Here is a 25114-nt window from a genome sequence, read left to right on the forward strand (position 1 = left end):
GACTCCTGTTACATCTCCATTTTAGGTTTTTCTGTGAAGTGCAAATATTTGTGTGGCTGTTCCATCCATGATTGTAGCCACCAGCCTGTGGTCAAGTCTAACTGAGCAAGAATTGTTTAGTATAGTCAGTATACTTCTTTTCCTACTACTTACACCTTTCTCTTATAGACAGAAACACACATCAATAAACAAACTTCTTGTCTGTGACTGGATGGGGAAGGAAAATTTTCTCCTGAGATCCATGTGTCTTCCACCATGAAGAGTTAGTGACAATATTTACAGAATCTGCTTGTGGTCTCACATCTTCCATGCAGCTCCCTGTTTTATCAGACCTTGTAGGTTTTGCCTTAAAATGGGTTTCCAAAGTTCCTCTGTGCACTAGCACTAGTACCATCAGCTGGTTGCAGCAAGGACAGTCTCTGTTCTGACTCAGAGATGCACATGCAAAAGACAACATTTTTGTCTCCTGCTTTCCTTTGTGTACCACAAATTGTTCGCCTAGCTGAGCTTGGGAACTCAAACGCTGTGATGTGATGGGCTACTTCCGCATGATTCTCAGCTCTTAAAAGCTGAAAAGTTTGAGACCTCAATAGCAAGTACCCCAACCGTCTGAGTCAGGATTACTGTATATATAACCTTGAGCATTTGATTTTTCCCAGTTGGCAAAAGTCCTTTCAGCAGTGGTTTTGCTTTGAGGAACAGCAAAGTATAGTGCCTAGAGATTCTGCTAGGAATATATTGAAACCTGGTGAAGGTGAACTCACCTATAATGGAACATGATACAGTTCATGAAAATGCTTAGTCTGTTTTGTGTTGTGGTGTGTATGTTTCTGTCTCAGCTCTTAGGAGGGTTTTCCACAATCATCAATGCGTTTTTTTGTTCTTAAAGCCAAGTTTGGATAAACCTGATTCCGCACACTGAAGTTTGCTCTTAGTACAATGCTATGAGTACACATGTATTAACATGTAAAGTTACATATGGTTGAATATACAAACCTCTCTGCTTTTTTAATTATTAGAAAATGTTCACTAGTTTATTTTAGAAGCTGAAAGTCCAGTTCCATATCAAAAACTGAGGTAAATTCATGGATGAATACGTATTGCTGTACAATACTTCTGCTTCAGTAAATTTCAAAGTATCTGTATATCTACATCTTCCATTTTTGTTTGCATGTTGTCAGAGAACTTAGTGTATGATATGTGATTATCATACACTATACTTAGAAACATTCCTAATAGTAACAAAGTGCAAAAGTGGTTCCCAATGAATCTCAGACTTTGGCATTGATATTTTAAATAATGATTTAGCAAGGAGATCTCAAGGGCTGGATGTATCCATGCAAAATTGAGTTGATCTCAGAGAAAATGTACATGAATCCATCTGTTCAGATCCCTTTGCAGCATCTGAGTGCCTACTGTTTATTACTGTTTTTCCTCTTATTTTATGTATGAACAATTACCATAGTTCTTAACTAAGTTCATTCATATACATAAGCCATTTTGAAAGAAGAAACACTTCACAAACTCCAGTTTTAAGCTATTGTACCTGTTTACTTACGTGTAAAAATTCACAGGAGGAGAGCTTTAGTTCTCGGAAACTTACTGCTGAATGACTTACTCTAGTAGCGCTTTTCTTTGCGTTTTTAATACAGTTTTCAGGAAAAGCAGCTAGGATGTATTTTAAGATATGCTTCAAAGACAATAAGGTAATTACATAAAAACTCCATTTTGGGGAAAAAAACAAAAAAGTATAGTCACCAGGATACTGAACCAAAAAATGAATAAATTGGTGAATGTCAGCATACATCTTGGACTTCTTAATGTTGTTAATTTAGAAATGTTGTTAATTTAGAAGTAGTTGCAAATAAGTATGGTTTCTATAAGTTAGAAGTACTGAAATGAGCCACAGAACACTGTGTGTTTGACTAGCGATATAATCTTGAACAAATATTTTAAAAATCTGATGAGCAGGACTTCAGATTGCAGTAGCAAAAACTGCTCAGGTTATTTTAAAGATGTCAGATGTACACTTATGTAAAATATTATTACTATAAATACCGTTTCATTACTGCTGCTAGTAGTTTTTCCATATTACAGAAGGTCTGTGATGCAAATAACATTCTCCTCATACGTTGTTGGAAACTGACAGTCTGATCTTAGAGTAGGTAAAGATTGGAACCATGTCTACAATACTTCGATGTCGGTTGTCATATGGACAACAAGAACACAGTAACTTGTCAGAACCAGTTCCATGGATGATTTAAAAAACAAAACAAAACAAAACAAAAAAAAAAGGAAAAAAATTAATGAAACTGTCCCGTTGGTGTTTGCTCAATACTTGAAGTGTGACAGCTAGTAAATAGAAAGTTGTCAGATAAAATGCTTGAATATAAAAAATTCAAACTTACAGATTAATTGCATGAAACTTTATGTTGACGGAGTGCAGAATAGTGAACTGATTTATGCTTTGTCTTTCAGATGAACCAGAGACACGAGATGCATGGTGGGCAGAAATCAGACAAGAAATAAAATCCCATGCCAAGGCATTGGGTTGTCATGCTGTAGTGGGCTACAGTGAATCAACTAGCATTTGGTAAATCATGATGATGATTTGATTTTCAAAATGCCACAGAAAATTTGTTTCTTCTGCAGTGGATTACAAATGATAAGCTATTTCAACACCGTTGTTGTTACTGTCTAGCATGCAGACTTTGAAGAGTTTGTTGAATTAATGTAGATATTGGTATTGTGCTTAAAAAGCTAAACAAGTTGTCAGATTTTCTTTTTGTTAAGAGGTGTTTTTTGTTTTTTTACTGGATTTTCATTTGTGCTCTAATAAGCATTTTATTGTTCTACTTTCTTTCCTTTTTTTTTTTTTTTGAAACCTGCATGTTTGTTTTTGTAGTAACAATTTATCTATGAAATTTTCTAAACTTAATCTACCTAAACACTTAAGACTGTTCCTAAAAGTATGTGTATTGCAGTTTCAGTATTGGATTAAAACTGGCAGACTGGTACTTAAATGGTTAACTTCAAACTTAAGACACAAGCTCTTTACTAAGAATGTATTAATTGTACATTAAATGCAAATGTGCTGCCTGATGGATCAAGATAGATTGGTACTTCAGGTGTCAATTTTGGCTTTCTAGAAAATGCATGTCGTTATTTTTCTCAGAATGCTACAGTACTGTTCAACATGTTAAGCTGCAGCTCTGCAGTAGTCATTCTGAAGCACAGGGTTAGGAAGCGATTAAGTTCCCCAGACCTGCATCCAACTCAAGGCAAAATTCCAGTGTCTTGCTGTATTCCCCTTGGCAAAGACCATTCCAATCTTGGGTGTTTTGTGGCTTAATAACAAAATGTGAGAAGCTTGGAGATGAGGAGTAATAACTGGGGATTTATTTAATTACTCCTCTTTCTCTCTGGCCCAAGAACGTTTTTTGTCTAGTTATACCTTGGGAAAGTAATCTGTGGAGAATTCCTCTTGGGGCAGAGTGAATCTGAAAAATGCTTTGGTTCACTAGTTGTTTGAGTTGCTCTAGGAATGTAACTGAAGCAGACTTGGATTACTAAATTTATTTTCTGTCTAGTTCATTATGCCTAAATACTACAAAGAAAAAGTAATAGTAATTTGCATTTTAAAGAGATAAGGAGGAAAAAGTTTTGCTTTGTTTTGCAACTGGTAAGTTGAAGAAAAACAAAACTTGAGAACAGTTTTTGGAAGTTAAGTACTTGCTTTCCTGTGTAACTACTCCACTAGCACTTAGTATACAGACAAGGCCGGGTTTCTTTTCCTTGCGTTGTTTTATCTGGTTGTCTTTTTTTTGGTGTATTAAAGACTTTATTTACCTCATATATGTAGTTTTCAAGTTTTAACCCTTGTGGATGGATTTACACTAAAAATAGAAAAAAACATGCCTTTGGTCATTAGTCTCCCTATAAAAAAGCATGAATATTTGGGGGATTTTTTTAACTATGGGGAAACAGTGTACAGAGGTAACCTAATAACTGACTGCTTATTTCATGCTTTCCTTTTCTTTAGAAATTTAATGTAGTTAAAACTTAAAAATGCTGTAAGCATAAAACTTAAAATTAGAGTTTCTGTGCTTACTTGTCAATTCACTTTAATTCCATGCTTAAAGAGCAAAGGTCTTTTCTGTAAGTACTGGTCTGCTAGATATTGTATAAGAAAAATTATTCAGAAAATAAATGACAACTAAGAAGGAAAATATATCATGTGAGAAAATGCGGGAAAGCTTTTCTCCATATTTTTCCAGCATAGTATTTTATGTACTTAGAGTTATCAATTTGTTTCTTATTTAACAATTTCAAAAATACTAAAAGCTTTGTGATCATGCTTTGCACTTCTGCAAGCTTTAACTCTGCTAAATCAGGAATATGGTCAGTTACATTACACGCTACATGTACCATTACTATAGTTTGTAGTTAAATTTTACTGTTCTGCTACTTTTTATACTCCAAGAAGCATCCTTGTCAGTGTTGTATGGTAGCTGCATTTTGAGAGTGAATCTCTGTAAGATGATGAGGCTCTCAACTTCCAGCTTATTTAATTCTTTAAAGCCTTTTTTTTAACGGATGTTGCTTTACTTTGGTTGGTTGACTGGATTTCTATGCTTTATTAACTATAGTATTGAAAACCATTATTATACCTGGTTAACATTTGTGATACTGTAGCATATTCTTTATAATCTTGTGCAAACCTCTGTAGTCTTTAAGTCCTTCTGCGTCTTACTGATACAATGGTTTAAATAACACAAGAGGATTGTGTGTAAGGTTTAATGGATAAAATTGCACAAATGCATAAAATTAATAGCCATATTTAATTCACTGAGACTTAAGTACAAGCCTTTTAACCTAATAGTTTTATTTTAAAGTGGCACTAACTAGTAGGAATTCACTTTGTTGTAATTCTTTTCTCTTATAGTGAAGAGGTCTGTATTTTGTCCGCGTCTGGCACAGCAGCTGTACTGAACCCTAGGTTTCTTCAGGATGGCACCATGGAAGGCTGTTTGGAACAAAGGTTGTCATGGCAGCCTGGCTTCTTTTCCATAGGGTCAGAGAAGGGAGAGGTTGATTTTTTTCCTCAGAGCCAAGATAGTTCTTCTCTATTAGGGTAGGTTACAGTGTTACAGTGCAGGATGCGGGACCAACCACTTTACTGCTTTTCACTAACAACAACAACAACAGAAGTAATGGAACTCTGCAGCAAATTATATATTCTGTTTTTTATTTCTAACAGTCTGAATAAGGTAACACATTTGATACTAACCACAGATAACTTAATGTTTTTCTTTGGCACTCCTCAGGTATCTTTCTCAACTTTATATCTCACTAAAAAAAAAACAAAAAAAAAACAACAAAAGACAGATGTATGATAAAGTACATAAGCCAAATGCTGCTGTGGCTATAACATCTGTATATATGCTCTGTGTTATTTAAGAGCTTTATAGGAAATAAAGTAGTGTAGTTGTAAAACAAAGGTGATCACAGACTTGGAAAGCATGTATGTTTTAGTTGAAGTTTGAAGAAAATCATTAAACTGAAGGAAAAACATGAAGTCTTCTGCTATATCCCTTTGTTTCTGCCTTTGCAAATAAAATGTGAAGAGTGATGATTCATAAACGCTTTCAGGAAAAAAACAATTAGATTAATATATATTGGTAATTTATTGTTTGTCAGAAAAGTCATCATGTATTTCAAGGGATTGCTGTAGTTGTAAGTAAGGCTATTTATTATACTTGAACACTTTTTCCATACAAGCCTGCTAATGTACTGTGTGTTACTTTTTTACTTTGCTAGCAGGAGGCTGTTATTGTGTAGATAAACTCTTGAAAACTGTAGCCAGAACAAAAATACTTCTTTGTATTCAGTATATCACTCCACATTCTGTCAGGAAAGTAAGAGATGAAGAGAAGGAAAAGTTGTGTTTATATTGTGAAGGATATTACATTTTAATCTTAATATGTATTTCACTACTACTAAGAATCTTGGCAAGGATAACAAATGCCAAAGGAAGGTAAAAACAACCAGGCAGACAAAGCCTATGTTTGAGACAAAGTACTCTTGACAAAGCGACACCTAGTCTCTCGGATTTGTTTAAGCATCTCCTCAAAAATCACTGTGAAACAAAATAAATTTGATGGGATGCAGTTAGCCTATGCTTTCCTTGTTTGTATTTTTATAGTGGTTGTTTCTAGATATTTCCTTTTGGGAAGGGGGGACTGACTGTTCTTAGTGAATAACAAGTTTTACCTAACACCTTATCTTAGGAAATAAATTTGCTACTCTTACAATGTTAATGCACATTGTGCTGCTTCTCAGTAGGATGGTTGTTGTGTTGTTCATGTTCTGCTCATTAGGTTTGTGGATACAATCCAGGTAAACAAGGCTTTTTGTCGTATTTGGTACAGCAAATTCTTTGTAAAGCGGTTGTACCATGGACTACATGTAGAAGGTCATAGAGCCTAAATCCAGCTCAGTAACATTTTAGTCATTTGGCCACTGTATGTATGTGATCTTTCTATAATAAGTTTGAACACAAATTTTGTTACATTGTTTTATCTAGTAGTGTGCAGCCTAATGTTATCCTTTTAATTGATGAGATGTAATACTTGTCATGTTGGTAGAACAGAGTATAGCTGCAGTGTATGATTTAAGTAGGTATTGCTGTAGGTGTTTATACACGTGCACATGTTGATGCTTGTCAATAAGATGCAGATGTTTTAAGTATGTTCTCCATAATGTATTTTTAGGATTGAAGAAGCTTCACCACCAGGTTGTGGATTTTGCCATATTCCATATGATGAATTGAACATGCCGTTCCCTGCTCACCTCACTTATTGTTACAACTGCAGGAAGCAAAAAGTTCCTGATGTCCTTTTCACCACAATTGATCTTCCTGTAGAGGCAGCAGTTATTGGGAAGGGATGTCTTATTCAAGCCAGGTATTGATCAAAATTTTCTCCTGGTAAAGTTTTAGAGATCTTCGAAAGAATTCCTGTTGCTAAAATCCAGTATGTTATCAAATCTGAAATTTTGATGCTGAATTGCTAGGCATTAATGACAGTGTACTAGGGTATGGGAGGAGAAGGAGAGCCTTCTCCCATTGTATTGTGTGTCATGTTTGCTGATGGAACCCTTGGTAACTTTTATGTGGGCACTGCTGTGTTTTGTCTGCCTGGATTAGAGTTTTCATGCTTTAATTTGCTGTTTGCCACTGCTAACGTGAACATTTACAGCTATTCCCTTGGAAACTCAACTGTTAAAGTCAATTGTATTAATTCTGTGCTTGCATCCATAACTGAACTTCATCTCTGTAGAATTGTCAGCTATATCCAGCTTATACTCTAGTCTTTGAATTTTGAAAAGAGAATAAAGAGATTTACGGTGAAGAAGGAAGGGTTAGCTGTGTACAGTCTGTATGGGGTGGCCAGCTACACGAGTAGGTAACTACTACCCTGGGCTGAGAGGGTTGTCGTTTGTAACCTATCTGGATGACTGTAACAAGTGTAATAGGGTCTGCAGTGGGACCTGTCTTGTTGAACATGTGGAGGGGGTGATGGTCTCCACTCTCTTCATGTTTGCTAGTGATACCACACTGAGGGAGACCAGTCAATACAATACCCTTTGAGTTTTTTTTTTCTTCTTCTCTGAGACGAAGAAACACATCAGTAAACTAGAGTGAGTTCAGTGGAGGGCCAACAAAAGAGTAAGGAGCACATGTGCTGGACTTGTCCTCTCTGGAGAGAGGAAGGATACAGGGGGATCTAACAGTATCCTGTCCAGACCTATGGGGAGGTAATGGAGAAGATGGAAAAAGGATTGTGCGCAGTGGAAGGGCAAGAGGCATAAACTGAAATAATAGAGATTCATACTGGGTATAATGAAAAGCTTCAACCCCGTGAGGACAGTCAGGCGGTGGAGCAGATTGCCTGGAGAGGCTGTGCACTCTCTATCCTTTGGGAGTTTTCAAGACCAAGCTATATAAAGCTCAGAGCAGTTTGCTGTGATCTCGCAAGCTGACCCTGCTTTGTGAAGGAGGTTGTACTTCTCATGTAAGATTTTTTTAATCACCCTACAGTTATCATTCTCTGAGTTGTGTTAGAGAAGAATTATTGGAGCTACTGTAGAGGTGTATTATGGAGTTCTCCGTTGGTATTTTCCATATTACGAAACTGTGTGTTCAGGACCAGTTTGGAAATCAACTTTGTGTCACAGTGTTGTGCCTGCTGTGTCTCTGGAGCGCTTGCAGATGTCCCATTTTCTTTAGAATAGTTTCTCAAAAACATTCCCAACCTCTGATCAACCCTCTCCCTAAAAAACAAAAACAAAACAAAACAAAAGCCTGGAGCTACAGTGACAAAGATTTTTGAGGTAAACTTCACAACTTGATAGGATTGGGTAAATTATCACATTTTGTGTAGTCATACAGTAATGGTGGTCCTTAGAAGAAAGTGTGTGACTGTATCGTTAAATTAAAAGCTGTTTGCTTTTTGAATGACAGTTTGCCACTGAAAGTAGGTAATCATTACACAGGTGTGGTGGTTGAATTTCAGCTTATGGGACTATAAACTCGAAGAGTGGATGGACTATGACTACCAGTGTAGTCAGAGATGGTATTTGTAGTCTCTTTTTTTCCCCCATGGAAATACAAGTATTTTTAATCTTGTTAGTGCTTGAATTGTGAGAGCATTTGATTTTTCTTCTACTTATTTTCCTTTATTCCCAAGTGTGCCTTGAATAACTGTATTAATATGAATTGTTAAAGTTCTACCAGTAGATGTAATTTCCCGTACTTGTACGTGGCGCACTTAAGAGATTTGCAGCAACAGAAATATGAAATAGATGTTTGTTAGTTACTCGGTGCTGTCAGACTATTGTGAAAAATGACCTGTGTGAGGCATGTTGTTTCTATTTGATAGCAACCCTTAAGCATATTTTAAGGAAGGAAACGTGACTTTGTTCAGTAGTCTAGAAAAATGCAGTATTTCTAATTTTTGTTTACTGCTTTGATAGACAATATTCTTTAAATATTGCTGAAGGTTACATATTGTTCTACTTTGTTTCCTTTATTGTTGCATGTTTTTACTGATAATTAAAACAGCTATTATTAAAAATGAAGATCAAATCTTAGTTATCGAGGCTCAGTGTATTAGTCTGCCTTGATCTTAATGACAAGGTTTACTTTAATTTTTTTACATGATTTTAAAATATATTATAAAGAAACTATTTGTATTAAGTTATACGTTGAGGGAGGAAGATCAAAATATACTGTCATCCCTTTTGGTTTTCAGTAGTCCATTGAAACTGTTTCTCTGCTGATGCCATACACCACTTCATCTTGTCAGGTTATGCCGTCTAAAGAAGAAAGCTCAAGCAGAAGCAAACGCAACATCTATCAGTAATCTCTTGCCATTTATGGAATATGAAGTGCACACTCAACTGATGAATAAACTTAAGCTGAGAGGAATGAATGCTCTGTTTGGGCTAAGAATTCAAATCAGTGTGGGTGAAAACATGCTAATGGGGTTGGCAGTAAGTACAGTTTTAATCTTGGAATTCTTTTGCTTCCTTACAGTATTTTGAAGACATATAAGTGTTGTGGAATTCATGGTAACTAGAGATATTAAAATGTTATTTTAAGAAAAAATTGAAGTAATGGAAAGCAGTAAGATGCCTAAATGTTGAGGACAGACTGTCTTTCAGTGCCAGAAAAGAAGATTGGAACGTCTTGATTCTCTGCTAGAGGAGATTACTAGAAATGCGATGAGAGGAAAAGAAGCTTTAAATGGTTTAATGGCATAAATTACAGAAAAAGCTATTGTGTTCTTTAAAGGTCCTGTCGGAGATTCCTGTTCCTCAAGTTGCATTACCGTTCCATGACAAAGAAGGTCAATTAAGTCTCTCAAATACATGCTTTGGTTAGTTGCCAACAAGAGAAAGATCTGTTGCCTCTTCTTTAATGGCACTGAAGAAATAAATGATAGATTGAAAGTGTCCTAAAGTTAGTGAGGAAATGTTAAATCACAATATTTTCTAACCTTGTTCTGTCATGTGGGGTTAGAACAGTGAATTATGCTTCTTCCTGCATCAGTGTAAGAGGATGCTTGGGTAATATTGACTGGTTTGCATTTTCTTTTGTCTGAACTGGTGATCTGTTTCCTGTGAATACAAAATGGAACTGTCACAACTTCAGTAATACTGTAAATGGTTTAGACAGGTTTTAAATCTTTGAAACTGGGAAACCATCACTTGCCTATGCAAGATATACTAATGCCAAGGCCTATATCAACATAATTCAATTTGTAGATATAAATTCACAACAGTTTAGAAGAACAAAGAGGTTTTAATTCGTATTTGTTTGGAACTTTTAGGTAAGTTATGAGCTCCATCATGCATCATCCATCTATGAGAAGGAGGGAGTTCATAAAATAATTGTTCTGCATAAGTAAACATGTTGTAGAGAGCGATCATGCTGCAATGTACACATCATACTGCATTGTAGCATAAGCATTATTTATTGAAAACTATTTCTATGGAAATATTAAAAGCATGCGCTTGTTTAAGAGATTTGAAGATGCTGAAGAGTATCATTTTTCTTAATGACTTCTTAAAAAGTCTGCAACAGGTGTGTATCTAGCAGCTTTGCCAACACCTGGTGGTATTCAGATCGCTGGGAAGACTCCAAATGATGGCAACTATGAGCAGCATATATCTCACATGCAAAAGAAAATAAATGACACGATAGCAAAAAACAAGGAGCTTTATGAGATTAACCCTCCAGTAAGTAAAACTTTTGTATTCTTAAAAACCAAGCATTCAGAATCAAACACACACATGATATGTATATCCTTGAATTCTTAGATTGAATCACTTTGAACGTAAATTGTTTTTTTAATGTATTATTTTCACTATTTTTTGTGAACATATTGCAGCTTTCAGGTTTCATAATCTACATAATCAAATCAGTTTGATCTTGTTCAGATTTATTTCTCAGTTATTTTCAGAATGTTCTGATTCTTAGAACTGTAAATAAATTGCTTAGAATTGGAATTACTTTGAAGCTATGTAGAGCAATTGTTAATTTGATACCCTTTTTAGGAGCTACCTGAAGAAATCATTGGGTCTCCGATTCCAGAACCAAGACAACGTTCCAGATTGTTAAGATCTCAGTCAGAAAGCTCTGATGAAGTTACAGAGCTAGATCTTTCACATGGGAAGAAGGATGCTTTTGTCTTGGAGGTGATAAATGTTTTCAGTACTTTCATATTTTTATTTTCCTGAAATACACATGAAAAAAGGTGGAAAAAACCTCTAACTCATTCCCAAAGACGGTTTTTAAATTGTATGCAAATTTTTCTATTTAGTATCAGTAGAAAGAAAAATCAAAATTTTAACATCTTCTCTTCTTACAGTTGTTTAAAGCATAGTTACTGTGTACCCCTATTGACAATATCTGAAAAAAGGTTTTGTGAGCATGTCACAAGATACAGAATTATAACTAAGCTGGTAAGAATTGTTCTTCCATTTGTTCGACCATTTTCATTAGGCACTTTTGCAGTTATCGTCCTCTGTGTGCACCAACGGGAATGGAATTTTATCCTCAAAACAAAAATGGTGAGAGGTGCTCTTTGAGGCACTGCATTGAAATTGATGATCAGAAGATATTTGATAAAATACAAAACGATTGAATGCCTCTCTCAAAAACAGGATTATGTTAAGGCATAAAAGCTCCCAGAGACCTTTTTGCTGCAAGAGACCCTTTGGAGAAGTTACAAAAAATATCTGAAAAAACATATGCCCAGCCTCCATTTTACTTCCGCATTTCTCAAATTACGGTAGAGGGATAGCAGTAAGGAAAGCGAGGTGTATTTCCGTTGGGTGGCCTCGTTGAGAAGGTCAATACATTACAAGCAAAGATCAGCTAGTTAAGGACTGCATTATATGGTCCAAGCAGAGTTCAGCTCATTTTTTTACTGTTTCAGGGAATTCTTCCCTCCACCTTATATATAGACCATGGTACACGTGGTTGGAAGGTTAAGAGGAGTTTTCTATGTGGAAAGGAAAATCATAAGTGCATAGGAGAGTATGTTATAAATGCTGCTCAGAGTAGGGAAAAAACTGATGCTTGGAGAATGAAGCCTGAATTTAAGGACTATGTTTAGTGCCTTACATTATGTCAATGCGTTGGTCCTAGAATATGCGCCCCTATGTTTTGTTAGCACAATTTTTATTTATAGGGGAAAAGACTTGTCATGTGTGCAACCACTTACTACTGTATCCTTTGTTAAGAAATTGAGTATTAGACACAGTGTTTGAGGGGCTGTAATGAGGCTGCCTACTCTGACCTCAGGTAAAATCATTGGTCACTGGAAATACATAAGAAAGAGTGGTTAAAAAAAAAATTCCTGTGATGAGGAAATGCTGTGAGATGGTGGGAAGGCAATTATGAGTGCTAAGGTTGTCTGTATTTAACAACATCAAAGTACTCTCCTTTTGCTTTTTTAAAATGAGAAAGCTGTGTGGGTGTGTCAAGGAGAAGCAGTACATGACAGAAAACCACTTAATACTGGAATTAAGATAAAAGCAATTTCCAAAAAACATGGTAAAAAAATGTCAGAAGCTTAAAAGTAAACTTGGATCTCTTGCAGATCAGTAAGACAATGAATCTATGTAAAAAGAGCACAAAAATATTTACAGAATGCAGGGGTAGATGTGTTTTCAGTCTGACCTAAAATAAGAAAAGTCTTTACAAACTGAATGTGTCAGAGTTTATTTCAACAGGAAAAATAATAACCCCAAAATGTGCCTTTTTCCTATTTGATTTTCCATTGCTTACCCTGAACAAGGCTTTTTAAAGTCTTGGAAAGATTTTTATCTGGCACCGGAAGAGGCAGGGAATGATCACATCAGTATAATTATAGACTTCATGAGAGCTTTCATAGTCAAGGCTCTAGTTCTAAGTTGTGTAAAACCTTGTTCAGTATTTTAAATTGTTTTAGAAATTACCTTTTCGTTATTATCTAGTGCAGTTCCTGTTTGTTCTGGGTGTGTTATTTTAATACCATTTAATTAAGGTAACTGCTTTCCAACTGTTAAGCACGCCATAGACTGCTGGATTAGATTAAGAAGTCTGGTTGATGGAATCCTTTTTGAAAATCTCTCCTTAACTGTCAGATGCAGATCTCTTGATTTTTACATCTTATCTCTTTACACGATCTCTTGTTTTTACATCTTTCTGAGACTTATGGCTGGAAGAGCAACATGATTTTTATCTATTACTACTTTTTTTCCAGATTGATGATACAGATGCAATGGAAGATGTACATTCTTTACTGACAGATGCTCCACCACCTTCTGGTATAGTTACAAACATATTTTTCTAATTTATACTGTAGCCTGTATAACCTCATTTTTATGACATACTGGGCAAAATAGAACATTCTAAGTTAAAGTGAAAATTGTCTTGAAGCGCTCAGTTTGTCTGACATACCTGGGAAGAATAAGTCCCTAAGACTTCTATGGGGATTGATCTGTACTGAAAACAGGTAAACACAGTATTTGTGTGGCATGTTGTATATCACTGATTTGTACTGTTGTAAATTTGTAGTTAATTGATACAGGCATATGGAGCATAATATGTTGTTCAAGTATTTTTAGGCGCATAATGTGACATAGTGGTTTTGTATTCCAGGAACGTTTTAATTTGAGGTGAGCAATTTGCCCTTCTATAGCAGTCTTGTTTATCTGGTACATATGTATTTTCCTTACTGTATGATTGTGCTATACTGTCAACTCAAATGTTAGTGATTTTCTATAGAAAGCAATGAGGTCACACAATAGGAACAACAGTAGTTTTTAACTTAAGTGTGCTTATAGATGTATTTCTTTAAGAGTTATTTAAGAATCCAACACTGGAAGAGGTGTACTTTATCACCCAATGTCAGCTTGCTGACAGCGATTAGTCAAGAATGTGTGTTGCATTAAATTAAGAGCAAGTAAAACAAACAAACAAAAAACAGTCTGCTAGGAGTTCGTAGTTCAGCAGCATCCCAAGAGAAGGATATTTTATGTGTAATTCATAGCTTTTTGTCAAACTCTTCTGTGCATTTGGGTGTTTGCATTTTAAATCCACGTGCTTTCAGTGTTTGTAGAATTTTGCATCAGAACATGCACCCTTATACCTATTTCCTTAAGTTTGTTTTGAATCCATGACCATCTTACTTCGTTTGCTTTTCTTCCTTACTGTATTGGGGAAAATATGAATCATTGCTTTCTCAGTCTCCTTTATGCCATCTATGGCTTTACAGACATCTGTCATATGCCCCTCAGTGGAACTCTTTGATCTGGATAAGAGGCTAATGTAGCTGTTGATTATACAGAAGTTGCATGGGATGTTTGGTCATACTTGTCATCCCTCTTTTTCTTTTTGAGCTTACCATGCATCTGAGAATATAAATGTTCCGTTCCTTATAATTGCTATTAGTATTTAAGTTCTGTTGAGTCCAGAACTATCTTTATCATAGTTATCTATTATTAGAACCAATTTTTTTATTCCTCATAGTCTCTATATACAATCTGTCATTGTATATATGATGTTAAAATTTTCTGCGTGCATCAATTGTTTTTTTATATTGATTTTCATCTATTATCAACTTATTATCTATTGTAGGTCCCACTGCAGTTGATTTTACTACCCTAAAATAAGGCTGTCAGCAGTTGCCTCATTTTTTCCTCTTTTGTAGATAAGTTATGTTGAGAGCATACAACCCTGAGTTAAAAATGTCTCCACTGTGAAAATTGGCCATTTCTTCTGACACTGTTTAGTCTTTTAATCAATTATATTTTCTTCATGGTATTCTATTCTACCCTTGAGCATATTGTTTTATTGAAGAGTCCTTGGTGAAGGATCTTAGGAAATGTCTTTTGATGTCCAAAATAGATTGTGTCAGCCTTTCGTTTACGTGTTAGTTGATTCCTTCAGAGAACTCTGTTGGATGTGTAAGACATCAGTTTATTTGCAAAAGTAATATTGGCTTCTCTTCAGTGTTCTGCTTTTCTATGTGCCCATGAACTTCATTTTCTAGAGTACCTTTGACAGACCAGTAATATCAATATCTGTACTAAGCAAATTATTAGCTCCCAGTTACTTCAAGGCATCTCACTACCAGAAGATGAAAGGATCCTTTCCTCTGGTAGCAAGGTAATTTTAAGTGAGAGTTTAATTGCAGTTAGTCAGCTATTTCATCTTTTCCCTTTCCAGTTGTTTATATGATTCCTTACTTGTTATTTTGCCCATTTGTCCAATAAATTCTTCAGAAACTTTAATTTAAGACAAGTTCTTAGATGAACACTAAACAAGGGTTTTCTACCATTATGGAAACCTTCACTGCCATGGTGAACATTGATACAAAAAATGCATATTTTTCTGCTATCATTAACTTATCTGAATATTCTTTCTGTCTTAACTTGATTTTTCAACAAGATTTCTGCTTTTGATATTCTGAAAGAAAACTTACTCATATTTATACCCTTTGCAAGCTGATTCACAATTTCTTTTCTAGCTAATTTCGTGCATTGATACAGAGCCCACCAGATTTTTCTCTTTTGGACAAATTAGGTGTATATTCAGATTTTCAAGGTTGCTTATTTGCTTTGGATAACTTCTCTTACTGTGCTGTTCAGTCATTATCCTTTTTTTCAGTCTTTTCAAGTCTCTATTAGTAAGTGCTAGGAGTTTGTACTCCAGTCTTTAGGCAGTATCTTCAAAGAATCTCTATGCTGTCTGTCAAGGGTTAGCTTTTAGCTTCTCCAGCAAGCATCTTTTTAGTAAGCTTCCTCATTTGTACTTAGTTTATTCAAACTAAATAGTGGATTTTGGTGTTGAGAATGCTGAAGTGTATTCTTCATCAGAGCAAATGATGAAGAATACACTTTGCATGCTTCTTCTTCCTCAGGACCAGCTAGCTGGGAGTTTCTTGTTTCACAGGGTCTCGGAGAAGTGGCTATGCGAAGCAGTCAGGGAACATGTCTCACCAGGTCATCTTAGCATCATGGAACATGAGCTACTTAGTACCCATGGGGAGTAACTCAGTGTTGCATTTCATACTATTTAGTCTCAACACGATGACGCCTCTAGTCTTGCTTTTTGGTATTTCAAGAAGTATTCAGAATAAGAGTTCTGTAGTCAGAGTATTTGTTTTAGAAGTGGTGAGTTCCATCTCTATTATTAGTTTTTCACTTCAGTATAAATAACAGAAGCTATGTGTTCTTATATTTATGTTATTATCCAGTATTCAGGAATGCTTGAGGGGAATTACTTGGAAAATTTCAAATGATGTTGTATATGTTTCTTTAAAAGTATTTTGATATTTCAATGTACAACATAATTTCCCAAATATTTTATTTACAGGTTTTTACAGTTGCAACACAGAAATTATGCCTGGTATAAATAACTGGACACCAGAAATTCAAGTAAGGTTATTTGGAAGAAAGAAAAAAAAAAAAGAGCTTTTTTCCAAATTGGGTTGAAATATGAAGTAGTAATTTAAGCAATCTCTGAAGTACACTGATTTTGAAAGATAAATTTAAAGGATACTCTTGTGTTAGAAATACAAGTGATATTTGGGTCAGAAAAGTAGGGTATAAGAGTATATATTGTTGTGCTTTTTAAAATGCTGTTATCTAACAATTTATTAAAATAACGTGAGTTAGAAAGTATCTGCAGTAAAATATGGAATTTTAAGTTTTCGGGCATTCTTAATAGTTTTTTAGGTTTTACAGACTCTTAAACAGGTGTTGAAGGTGTTATGTGAGATTCTGAATATGATAACATTAATAGGTTAAGATGAGTAAGAATTTGTAAACCAAATCTGGAGGTAGGAGAATTCTGTTAATAATGAAGTTTAAACACTTTAATGAGTGTTGTACAATACAGTTCAGTCCCATGTAAAACAGATGTAAATTGATACAGTGTAAGACTGTGCTTTGCAGAAGTACAGGTCGAATCTGAAAACTATGGCTGTGTTAGCAACATGCTTTCAGGTTGATGGAATTGTCAGTGTATCTGTTATGACAGTCCATTATTGTATGTGATTTACATAAATTTTATTTCTGCTGTTGAAAATCATGTAGGAGGTAGCATGACTGCTTTATGAAGCAAGTGAAAATGACATACAGTATTTCATATCTTGCTTAATCACTTTTTTCATATATTCATAAGCAATGGTTTGTAGAAATTTTGCCTCAAAGTTTTGAGCAACAAGTGTTTTACTTGACTGGCTACAGCTTTTTCCCTTTTCTTCGTATTTCTCTCTCTTTTTTTTCTTAAATGTGTTATGAGTTACTTATATTCTTTATGAATTTATGTTTTTAATATGATAGACCTGTGTTTTAAAAAGTGTGTTTGTTTGTAATTCAGATGTTCACAGCAGTAAGAGTATCCAGATTAAGCAACATTAATCTAACAAATCAAACACTTAATAAGAACTTCAATGATCTCTGTGAGAATCTGCTGAAGGTAAGAATCATTGATTTCAAACATATTTTGAGTTGTTCATGTGGAAGCGAAGTGAGGCTATATTGAAAATAACATTTTCTTCATAATTGCTTTGCATGTTTAGGCTACATGGGGCCTGGTAAGCTACTCTAAAGATAGATTCAGCCTTAATATATCAAGGATTTCTGAAGCTTTTTCAATCAGAATGAATCCTTTGATTGGTAGTGTATTTTGGAAACTGATATAAAGACAACTATTCTATCCTGACTTCAGACTTCTAATTCTTCAAGAAAAATTAACATGATTAGATGATTTCTGCTATGAATTTCGATGTTTAATTTTTCTGAAGTATACCGTACTTTTTTTTTTTTTTTTTAAACCTAACACAAATGATGTTTTGTCTTTGGCAGAGCTTGTATTTCAAACTGCGATCTATGGTTCCTTGCTGCCTTTGTCATGTAAATTTCACAGTTGCTCTACCAGAGGATGAAATAGTTCAGGTAAGTAAACTGCTTCTTTTGATTTTCAGCATATAGGCGTGTCAGTTTTGGCCTTCAATTAACATGTGCTGCTGAGAGTAAACTGGGCAAGAACAGGATTACTAGCGTGTCTGGGGAATTCTGAAGTAAAACTTAAGGCTGTAATGTTCTGTGAAGAAAAAGGGGTGACCTATCGAGTCACCAGTTCTGTGAATCATGGGATTGCATGATGTTTCCTGATCATGGTGTATCTAATGACATCTCTTTAGCTAGATAGGAAACAAAAAGCCCTGATCAGATACCCATTGAAAGATTTCATCACATACTCTGTAAGAATATGGTATACCAGTTTCTAAGTATTTTTTTTCAGTTTCAAGATGATGCAATATACTTTAATATTTTTAAAACAAAATGTTTTTTAAGTATAGCATACTTCTTGTGGTAATCAAACATCTTTTTCTCTTGCAAAAATAGTAATGAGTTTGATTCTTTTTGTCACTTCACTAAAAATGAATGAACAAACATGAATAAAATTATATCCTGTCAGATGTATGTACTAACAGACCTTAGAATTATCATTTAAAAGTGATCTATAAATGTTTATAAAATGATTATAAACCTGTGAAGGTTTTTATTGTATCTACTTAGTTTTTTTTTTTTTTTCCCCTTCGCTGTTTTCCTGTGGTAAAATCAGTGGTTGTGTTTTATTGTTGTGTTGATTTTTCCTGTTTTTTTTTTTCCCTTCCCAAAAATCTTTTTGGACTTTGCATGAGAGATTAAGTTAGTAATATATATTTCTGATTTGCAGATTGCAGTCACAGCTGTTGCAATTACATTTGACAAAAACCAAGCATTACAAGCCAGTAAACCCCCTATAGAAAAATCACAGCAAAGAGGTAAATGTTGCGACGCACATAAACATGAGAGAGAATCTTTTTTTTCTCACTTTTAAAAATTTTATTTATCCTGATACCTAATTAATCTACATTTTAATTGCAATTACACATACACAGTTTTTACAGGGTAGTTCTGTAAAATCATAACATGGGTTTTTAGAGTTCAGGTATGTGACCTCCAGCACGGTGACTTAGTTATCAGGTAGTAGGTATTTGTTTGCACCTAATCAACAAACTTATAGTCATATGAAAGAAATGTTTGGTATTTCCTTATTCTGTGTACTGTCTTGAATTCATTAGACAAAAATATTCATGTAACAGATGACAATGTTTTCATTGTGTTCTGAAGTACATGATGTAAGTCATTAGAGAACATTTGTGCTTAAAACTAACAAATCCTATCCTTACTTCAAGAAGACATAAAGTAAGTTACTCATAATACTTAAAAAAAAAAACAAACACACAAAACAACAACAACAAAACAAAACAAAAACAACACCCAAAACAAAACTACAAAACAAAACAAAAACCGTAAGTAGTTCAGTGATATTGTTTGAGATCAGTGAAAGCATGTAGCATTGTTGAGGGAGAAGTCTACTGCAATCTGCCTTTGTCTTTCTCATAACAAAGCACCATCATACGCTAGAAATGTATGTATGCAGTCTGGACATAGGAATTTAGACAGGCTTTGAAGATACTCCATTCTGTAGAATGAAACTTAGCAGTAGAACACAGAGCCCTATGTTTTTATAAATATGAGTTATACATTACCTTCTTCAATAGGAACAATAAATGGTTTTCCTCTTACGTGAAATTATGCTTTTTACTGTAACATATAGCTAAATATGTGCTTTTTACTGTAACGTATATCAGAGTCAAGTGTAAGATACATGAATTGACTTAATATTCTTTTTTTTTTCTCCTGAAAATACTGAATTCTAATAAATAGAACACAGGTTCTGTTCAATTTTGCATCTGGCTTTCCTGTCAAGCATCTAACTGTTCATACAGAACAGCAACAGAACAGTGTTCATGTGCTGAAAAAATGTGTTCTGGTCAGACCGAACTAAACTGAATCTGTAGTGCTTATTATTAACTGGCAAAACATTTTGGAAAAATTATCAACTTGGTATGTTTTCTTTGAAGCATCAACAGACAATGAAGAACAGCTACAATTTCCATTGGAACTTAGCACTGATCCCCTTGCTTCTCAACCATTCTCACCAGCTAAAGGTTGGTTAAATGGAAGAACAGTGAACTCTTTGCTTTTTACTGATTTTGACTACTACTCTTTCACTGTTGCAGTAGCCTTAAATCTGTATTTTCACATGCTTTTAATATTTTGTACTACATAAGCATAATGGATATGCTCATTCCTAAAGCCAGTTTTTTTGAGAGTCTGATAAGTTGGCTAATTTTTCTACTTATGTTCCTTTGTGGGTTTCCTGTAGTTCTTTTGTTGTATTCAGTGTATAGGAAATGTAAAACTACTGAATGTTTGGTGTCGTTTCACTTAAAGAATTATAAATTACTTTATAATTGGGCTTGCCTCACACTGCTTTGCTTCTAGGGATGGCCCATACAGATCAACTCCATGACTTTATTGTCAGCTTCAAATAACTTATGTCATATTTTTCGTGGTGGGAAATACTTTATCTAGCAAATGTTGGTGTTTTGGCTGAGCAAAATTGCGTACAGTTTTTTTGAGGTGAAGTGGCTTAAACTTGTATAATAAACAACTTGTACCATGCAGCACTTCTGTAGCTGTTAAGCAGCCTTCATTGAAATCAGCTGTATTTTCTTTCTTGTATGCTGTTGGAGGGTAATCTGCCCACCATTCTGCTAGGCATAGGAAGTTTAGTATGTGTGAATTTTGTAAATATTTTTGCTAAAATGTTACAGCTCCTCTTTTTCTGTTATACCAGTTCTGTAAAGGAGGATGTCTACCATGTTTGTTTGTATTTTCAGAGGTCAGTTTAATTTCAGCAATGATATTCTCATTGTGTTGTATTTTTTTATTATAATACATTTTTCTTTGCTTAACTTCTAATTGTTAGTGCTATGATAATACCAACCTTTCATCCTCAAAAAGAGGAGCTACCCAGAAATTACTGACCAGGATAAACTTTTGAGTACCAGAATGTTTCTGTAGTAGAGACGCTTCAAAACTTGCACTCTCTTTCACTGAGGCACTGAATACTTGGTTTTTAAGTACTGGAGCTCAGTGTTCATTGCTCTATTATTGTGTCATGATTTTGAGATTCAGCATTTAATACACAAAAAGGGAACCTGTGTGTTAAATACTATGGCAAATTCTATTGATTAGTCCCATGTGTAACAGTCTCTGTTTTTTTTTTTTTTTGTTTTTTGTTTTTTGTTTTCCTCCAAGTCTACTGGTTATGGTTGAGGAAAATAATGTAGCATTAATATCACTTATGTAGCAGCAAAAGTTATTGCTTGAAGGTGATGCAATTTTGTCATTTAGCTTGCTTTTAGTTTTGTTTAAAACAATCAGTGCATTTCTTTAAGTTCTTGAAAGCAAGATGTTCTTTATAGGCATCAGTTATCTTATTAGCCTTTTGATTTAAAATGTCATTCTTGCCTGTACGGTATAACTGAGCAGTAATGTCTATTCATTGTCCCTAGACTGTGCTAGTTGTAAAATAGGCACTGACCAGTAGAGGGTAGCCTGCTTATGTGTATAACTCTTCTGGGTAGTCTTTACAATCGATGTTGTACTGAAGTTCACTTCAGAGGCTTTCAACTAGATAATTATTTAATCTGTCATTTCTTCACAAGTAGGCATTGAGGCTTCCCAGTAGTTATACTTACTTAGCAGTTTGTTTAGTATACTGATGACCTTTTTTCCTTATTTTTCTGTAAGATTGTTATTTTTTCAAGTATTTTTATACAACCTTATTATATAATGACCTTATTATATATATTATATAAAAAGTTACTTCCCTTGAAATAAACAAAATTTGATAGGTTGTTTTTCACTTAGCAGCTTTTAATTTTTGCATTAATCCAGCTTAAAATAATTCGTTAGGGAGAGATTAAAGAAAAAACGGGAAGGGGAAAGTCATGGTTTCATCTGAATTTTTCTTCTACTCTCAAAACATAAGATTCTCAAAACTGATAGCTTACAAGAGGATTGTTTGTTTTGAGTTCTTTGGTTTTTCCACTTCTGTTTTTGCATTTGGCCTGATTTCCATATTAGTTAGTTGCTTATCTTGTTCTATGCTGCTGGTGTGCAGTGTGGAGAAACTCGAGTACTCTTTAGATACTACGTGTTATTACATGAGCTGAGCTGAAAGTGAGTTAGGAGCCTTTTCCTGGGGAGTCTTGCTCATATCTAGTGGTGTTAGGAGTTGTGTGGTCCTTCTTTTCCCACCCCCAGCAGGGGAATGTGGGGATTTTTGGGGGGTGATAGGGTAGGAGTCTGACGAAGGACTTGAGGAATCTACTTTTCTGTTCTCACATGCCTGTGTATTGTCAGGGCCCTGAGGATGACTGTAAAGTTTAAAGGAGTTTAACACTTACTAGGACACTAATGTAATCTGTTAGAATTAACAAAATGCTATTTTACGTACAGGTGTCGAATCCCTGGCCAACAGGCAGGCACATAAAAAGAGTGATGAGAAATTTTGCTTTATTTTCTGGTTCTAGGTATTATTCTGTGATGCAAAAGGGCTTTTCAAAAAACATGCCAAGGAGCAGAAAACATAAAAATAGATTACATATGTACACTGTAATACTCAAACAAGACTTAAATATTGTACCAAGTTATATGTAACTAAATACTTCTACTGTGGCATAGTTTGTTAAAAAAATGTTACCATGCACTGTAGTATCTAGCATACAGTATAGTAATTACAGAGGTTGTGTTGTTTGCAGTGGAGTTGAGAGTGATGCTTTCACTGGACTGGATGTCATTCCTTATTACCATGAAAATTGTTACTTGTCAATAACAAGTATGAAGGTAATGCAGCTGAATAATATTTTAGACACAAACTGCAAATGTGGAGTTAAGTTCTCCAATTTAGTTTAGCAATTTTCATAAAAGTTTTGAGATTGAATGAGGTGTATGTTATAGCCTTGGAATAGAGATTAAGCCATTGTGTATGATTGCTTTTCTAGCGCCAAATCTCATGTACTGTTTAAGCAATATGATCTTTGAACATACAGAGTTTGACGGTACTCAACAGTAGAATGTTCCAGATGCATCTAATCTAGCTATATAGATATATATAGGAAGGGGGGGAGAAATTCTAACCTGTACTTTGTATATCAGTTCCTGATATGACTGTAAAATTACCAGAAAGTAAAGAGGCAAACTAGGGTCTATTAAGATGGACTATTTGTAGTTTAGTCCATATCTGTGAGGTTTTATTTTCTTCAAAGATGTTCATAAAATCATCTGTAATCGGAGAGCTGTGTGTGTGTGCAAGTGAACATAGGAGAAGAAATGTAAGTTTTGAAAAGCATTGGATGTCTGCCAATATCCTGTTAGATGTTCTTAATTGATGTGAGGTAGGGTTAGAATGGTGTTAAATGGCTTTTGCTGTGCTTGGATTGATCAGAAAATGTGTGAGACTAGAGACATGTATAATAAAATAGCTTTCTGTTAAAGTTCTGACAGTCCTAATGTCAAAGGTTGAGGCCTGAGTATACATTATTCTTCTAACACATTCTCTGTAAGACACTGCTACCCTGGCTGACATCTGGTCTTCACAGTGAATGGTTTCTTTTAGGGTAACATTTGCAGTATCCTCATTCCTGTGTTGTTTATTCTTCAGTATAAGTCATAGGGAAAAATCTTAGCTGTTGTTATATTGTTCTTAAACTTACCAGCAGCAGTGCATAAATGTTGCCAGTGGTTTAATTGCAATTGGTATTAAAGCCAGGCTTTCCTAATTCTCCCGAGGACTTAAAGATTTAATATTTCACTATGAATGGGATTCATGTGAACAAAAGTGCTTGTATTTACTTCTGATCTTACCTAGATGACTATTACAGTTGATGCAGATAAATAGACACTACTGGGACACAGAATAGCTTATCCTAAAATAAAGGTTCATTTTAGGATCAGATGCATCATGCCCTAAAAATGTCTGCCCCTTCTTATAAAGGGAGCAAGAATGATTAGGTATCTTAAGTTGGAAGGAAGAATCCATCATCCCTTTCATAGAGACTCAGCATGCTTGCCACCTCTTCAACACACAAGCAGGAAAAGTTGTGTGCCACTCACCAGTTCTTGTGTTATGACACATCACTGTAAGTAGGACCTTTTCTGCTCACTGCTTATCAGAGATGTTGCTATGGTAGATTGCCTAAGTTATGACCGTTTTGAAAGTCTAATCTGTTATCGTGATAAAAGATGCAGAAGTAATAACTGTGAGGTTAAATAGCAGCTCCTGGCATAATATAGACTAAATTTATTTTTGCATTCAGATCGCATTTTAAGAGTTACTAGAAGTTGAAAGGCCAGATAAAAGTTAGACTGACACCCAGTTTCTGTAGTGGCAGACTGTAGCAATAGACCATAAATTCATCTACCAGAAGAATGAGAATCACAGTCTTCATTGGACCATTATTTCTAAGAACTTTATTCCTGTGCTGCGAGGGGTGATGAGAGTAAATGTGCTGGAAGTGATGGGTATATTTACTTGTTTCTCTGTTATTGATTAAAGAACTGGTAAGTGTGCCAAGAAAAGTGTAAATGGGATGAAAGGCACTTCTTACAGGAAAAAATATAGATGGCAATTCTGATCACTGACTTTAAGCTTGCTGTTTCTTGCTGTTACTTGTTGAGCTTATTTATTGCCTTGTGTTCAAAGAAAAATCATAATTGATCTCAGTTTTTCCTTTTTTACTGACAATCTTTGCTGTTGCTTAAGGGATGGCAGGGGAAAAAAGTTGGGTATTCCTTTATTTCGAATAAACTTTGAAGTTTGACTTCTGTAACAAACTAACATAAACTCTTGTTTGTTTACGTTAAGCTAAATATTAAATGTCTGTACATAGTATATTTGCTGTCAGAACTGTTTAACAAATAAGCTTTTTGCAAGACAGATTTAGTAAGCTATACTAATTTATAATTAATTTGTGTTATCAAGGTACATTACATAGCACAGTATATATAGAAGGTTTTTCTGATATTTTACTCTAAAACTTTTTTGTAAAAAGAAGGCTGTTAGTCACATCCTACATGACTCTCA

At 34.8% G+C, this 25114-nt stretch overlaps 1 protein-coding gene across 16 annotated transcripts in view; it reads left to right on the forward strand.

The window, feature by feature from the left end:
* C2CD5 (C2 calcium dependent domain containing 5) overlaps nucleotides 1-25114 on the forward strand; it is a 66941-nt gene that overhangs the window by 36400 nt on the left and 5427 nt on the right. For 8 of the 16 annotated variants that reach the window (XR_014318403.1, XR_014318404.1, XM_082770834.1 and 5 more), the window contains 12 exons: nucleotides 2479-2593; nucleotides 4946-5134; nucleotides 6774-6965; nucleotides 9369-9555; nucleotides 10639-10803; nucleotides 11122-11262; nucleotides 13317-13380; nucleotides 16433-16494; nucleotides 17441-17539; nucleotides 17929-18018; nucleotides 18806-18893; nucleotides 20040-20126. Coding sequence is in view for 14 of the 16 variants with exons in the window: in XM_082770834.1 (XP_082626960.1) it covers nucleotides 2479-2593; nucleotides 4946-5134; nucleotides 6774-6965; nucleotides 9369-9555; nucleotides 10639-10803; nucleotides 11122-11262; nucleotides 13317-13380; nucleotides 16433-16494; nucleotides 17441-17539; nucleotides 17929-18018; nucleotides 18806-18893; nucleotides 20040-20126 (1479 nt within the window). In the remaining 2 variants the exon portion in view is untranslated. The remainder of the gene's footprint in view (nucleotides 1-2478; nucleotides 2594-4945; nucleotides 5135-6773; nucleotides 6966-9368; nucleotides 9556-10638; nucleotides 10804-11121; nucleotides 11263-13316; nucleotides 13381-16432; nucleotides 16495-17440; nucleotides 17540-17928; nucleotides 18019-18805; nucleotides 18894-20039; nucleotides 20127-25114) is intronic. The other 8 variants (XM_082770842.1, XM_082770844.1, XM_082770835.1 and 5 more) reach the window with 2 other exon arrangements.

This window comes from Aythya marila, assembly GCF_965140915.1.
Source record: "Aythya marila genome assembly, chromosome: 1".
NCBI lineage: Eukaryota > Metazoa > Chordata > Aves > Anseriformes > Anatidae > Aythya > Aythya marila.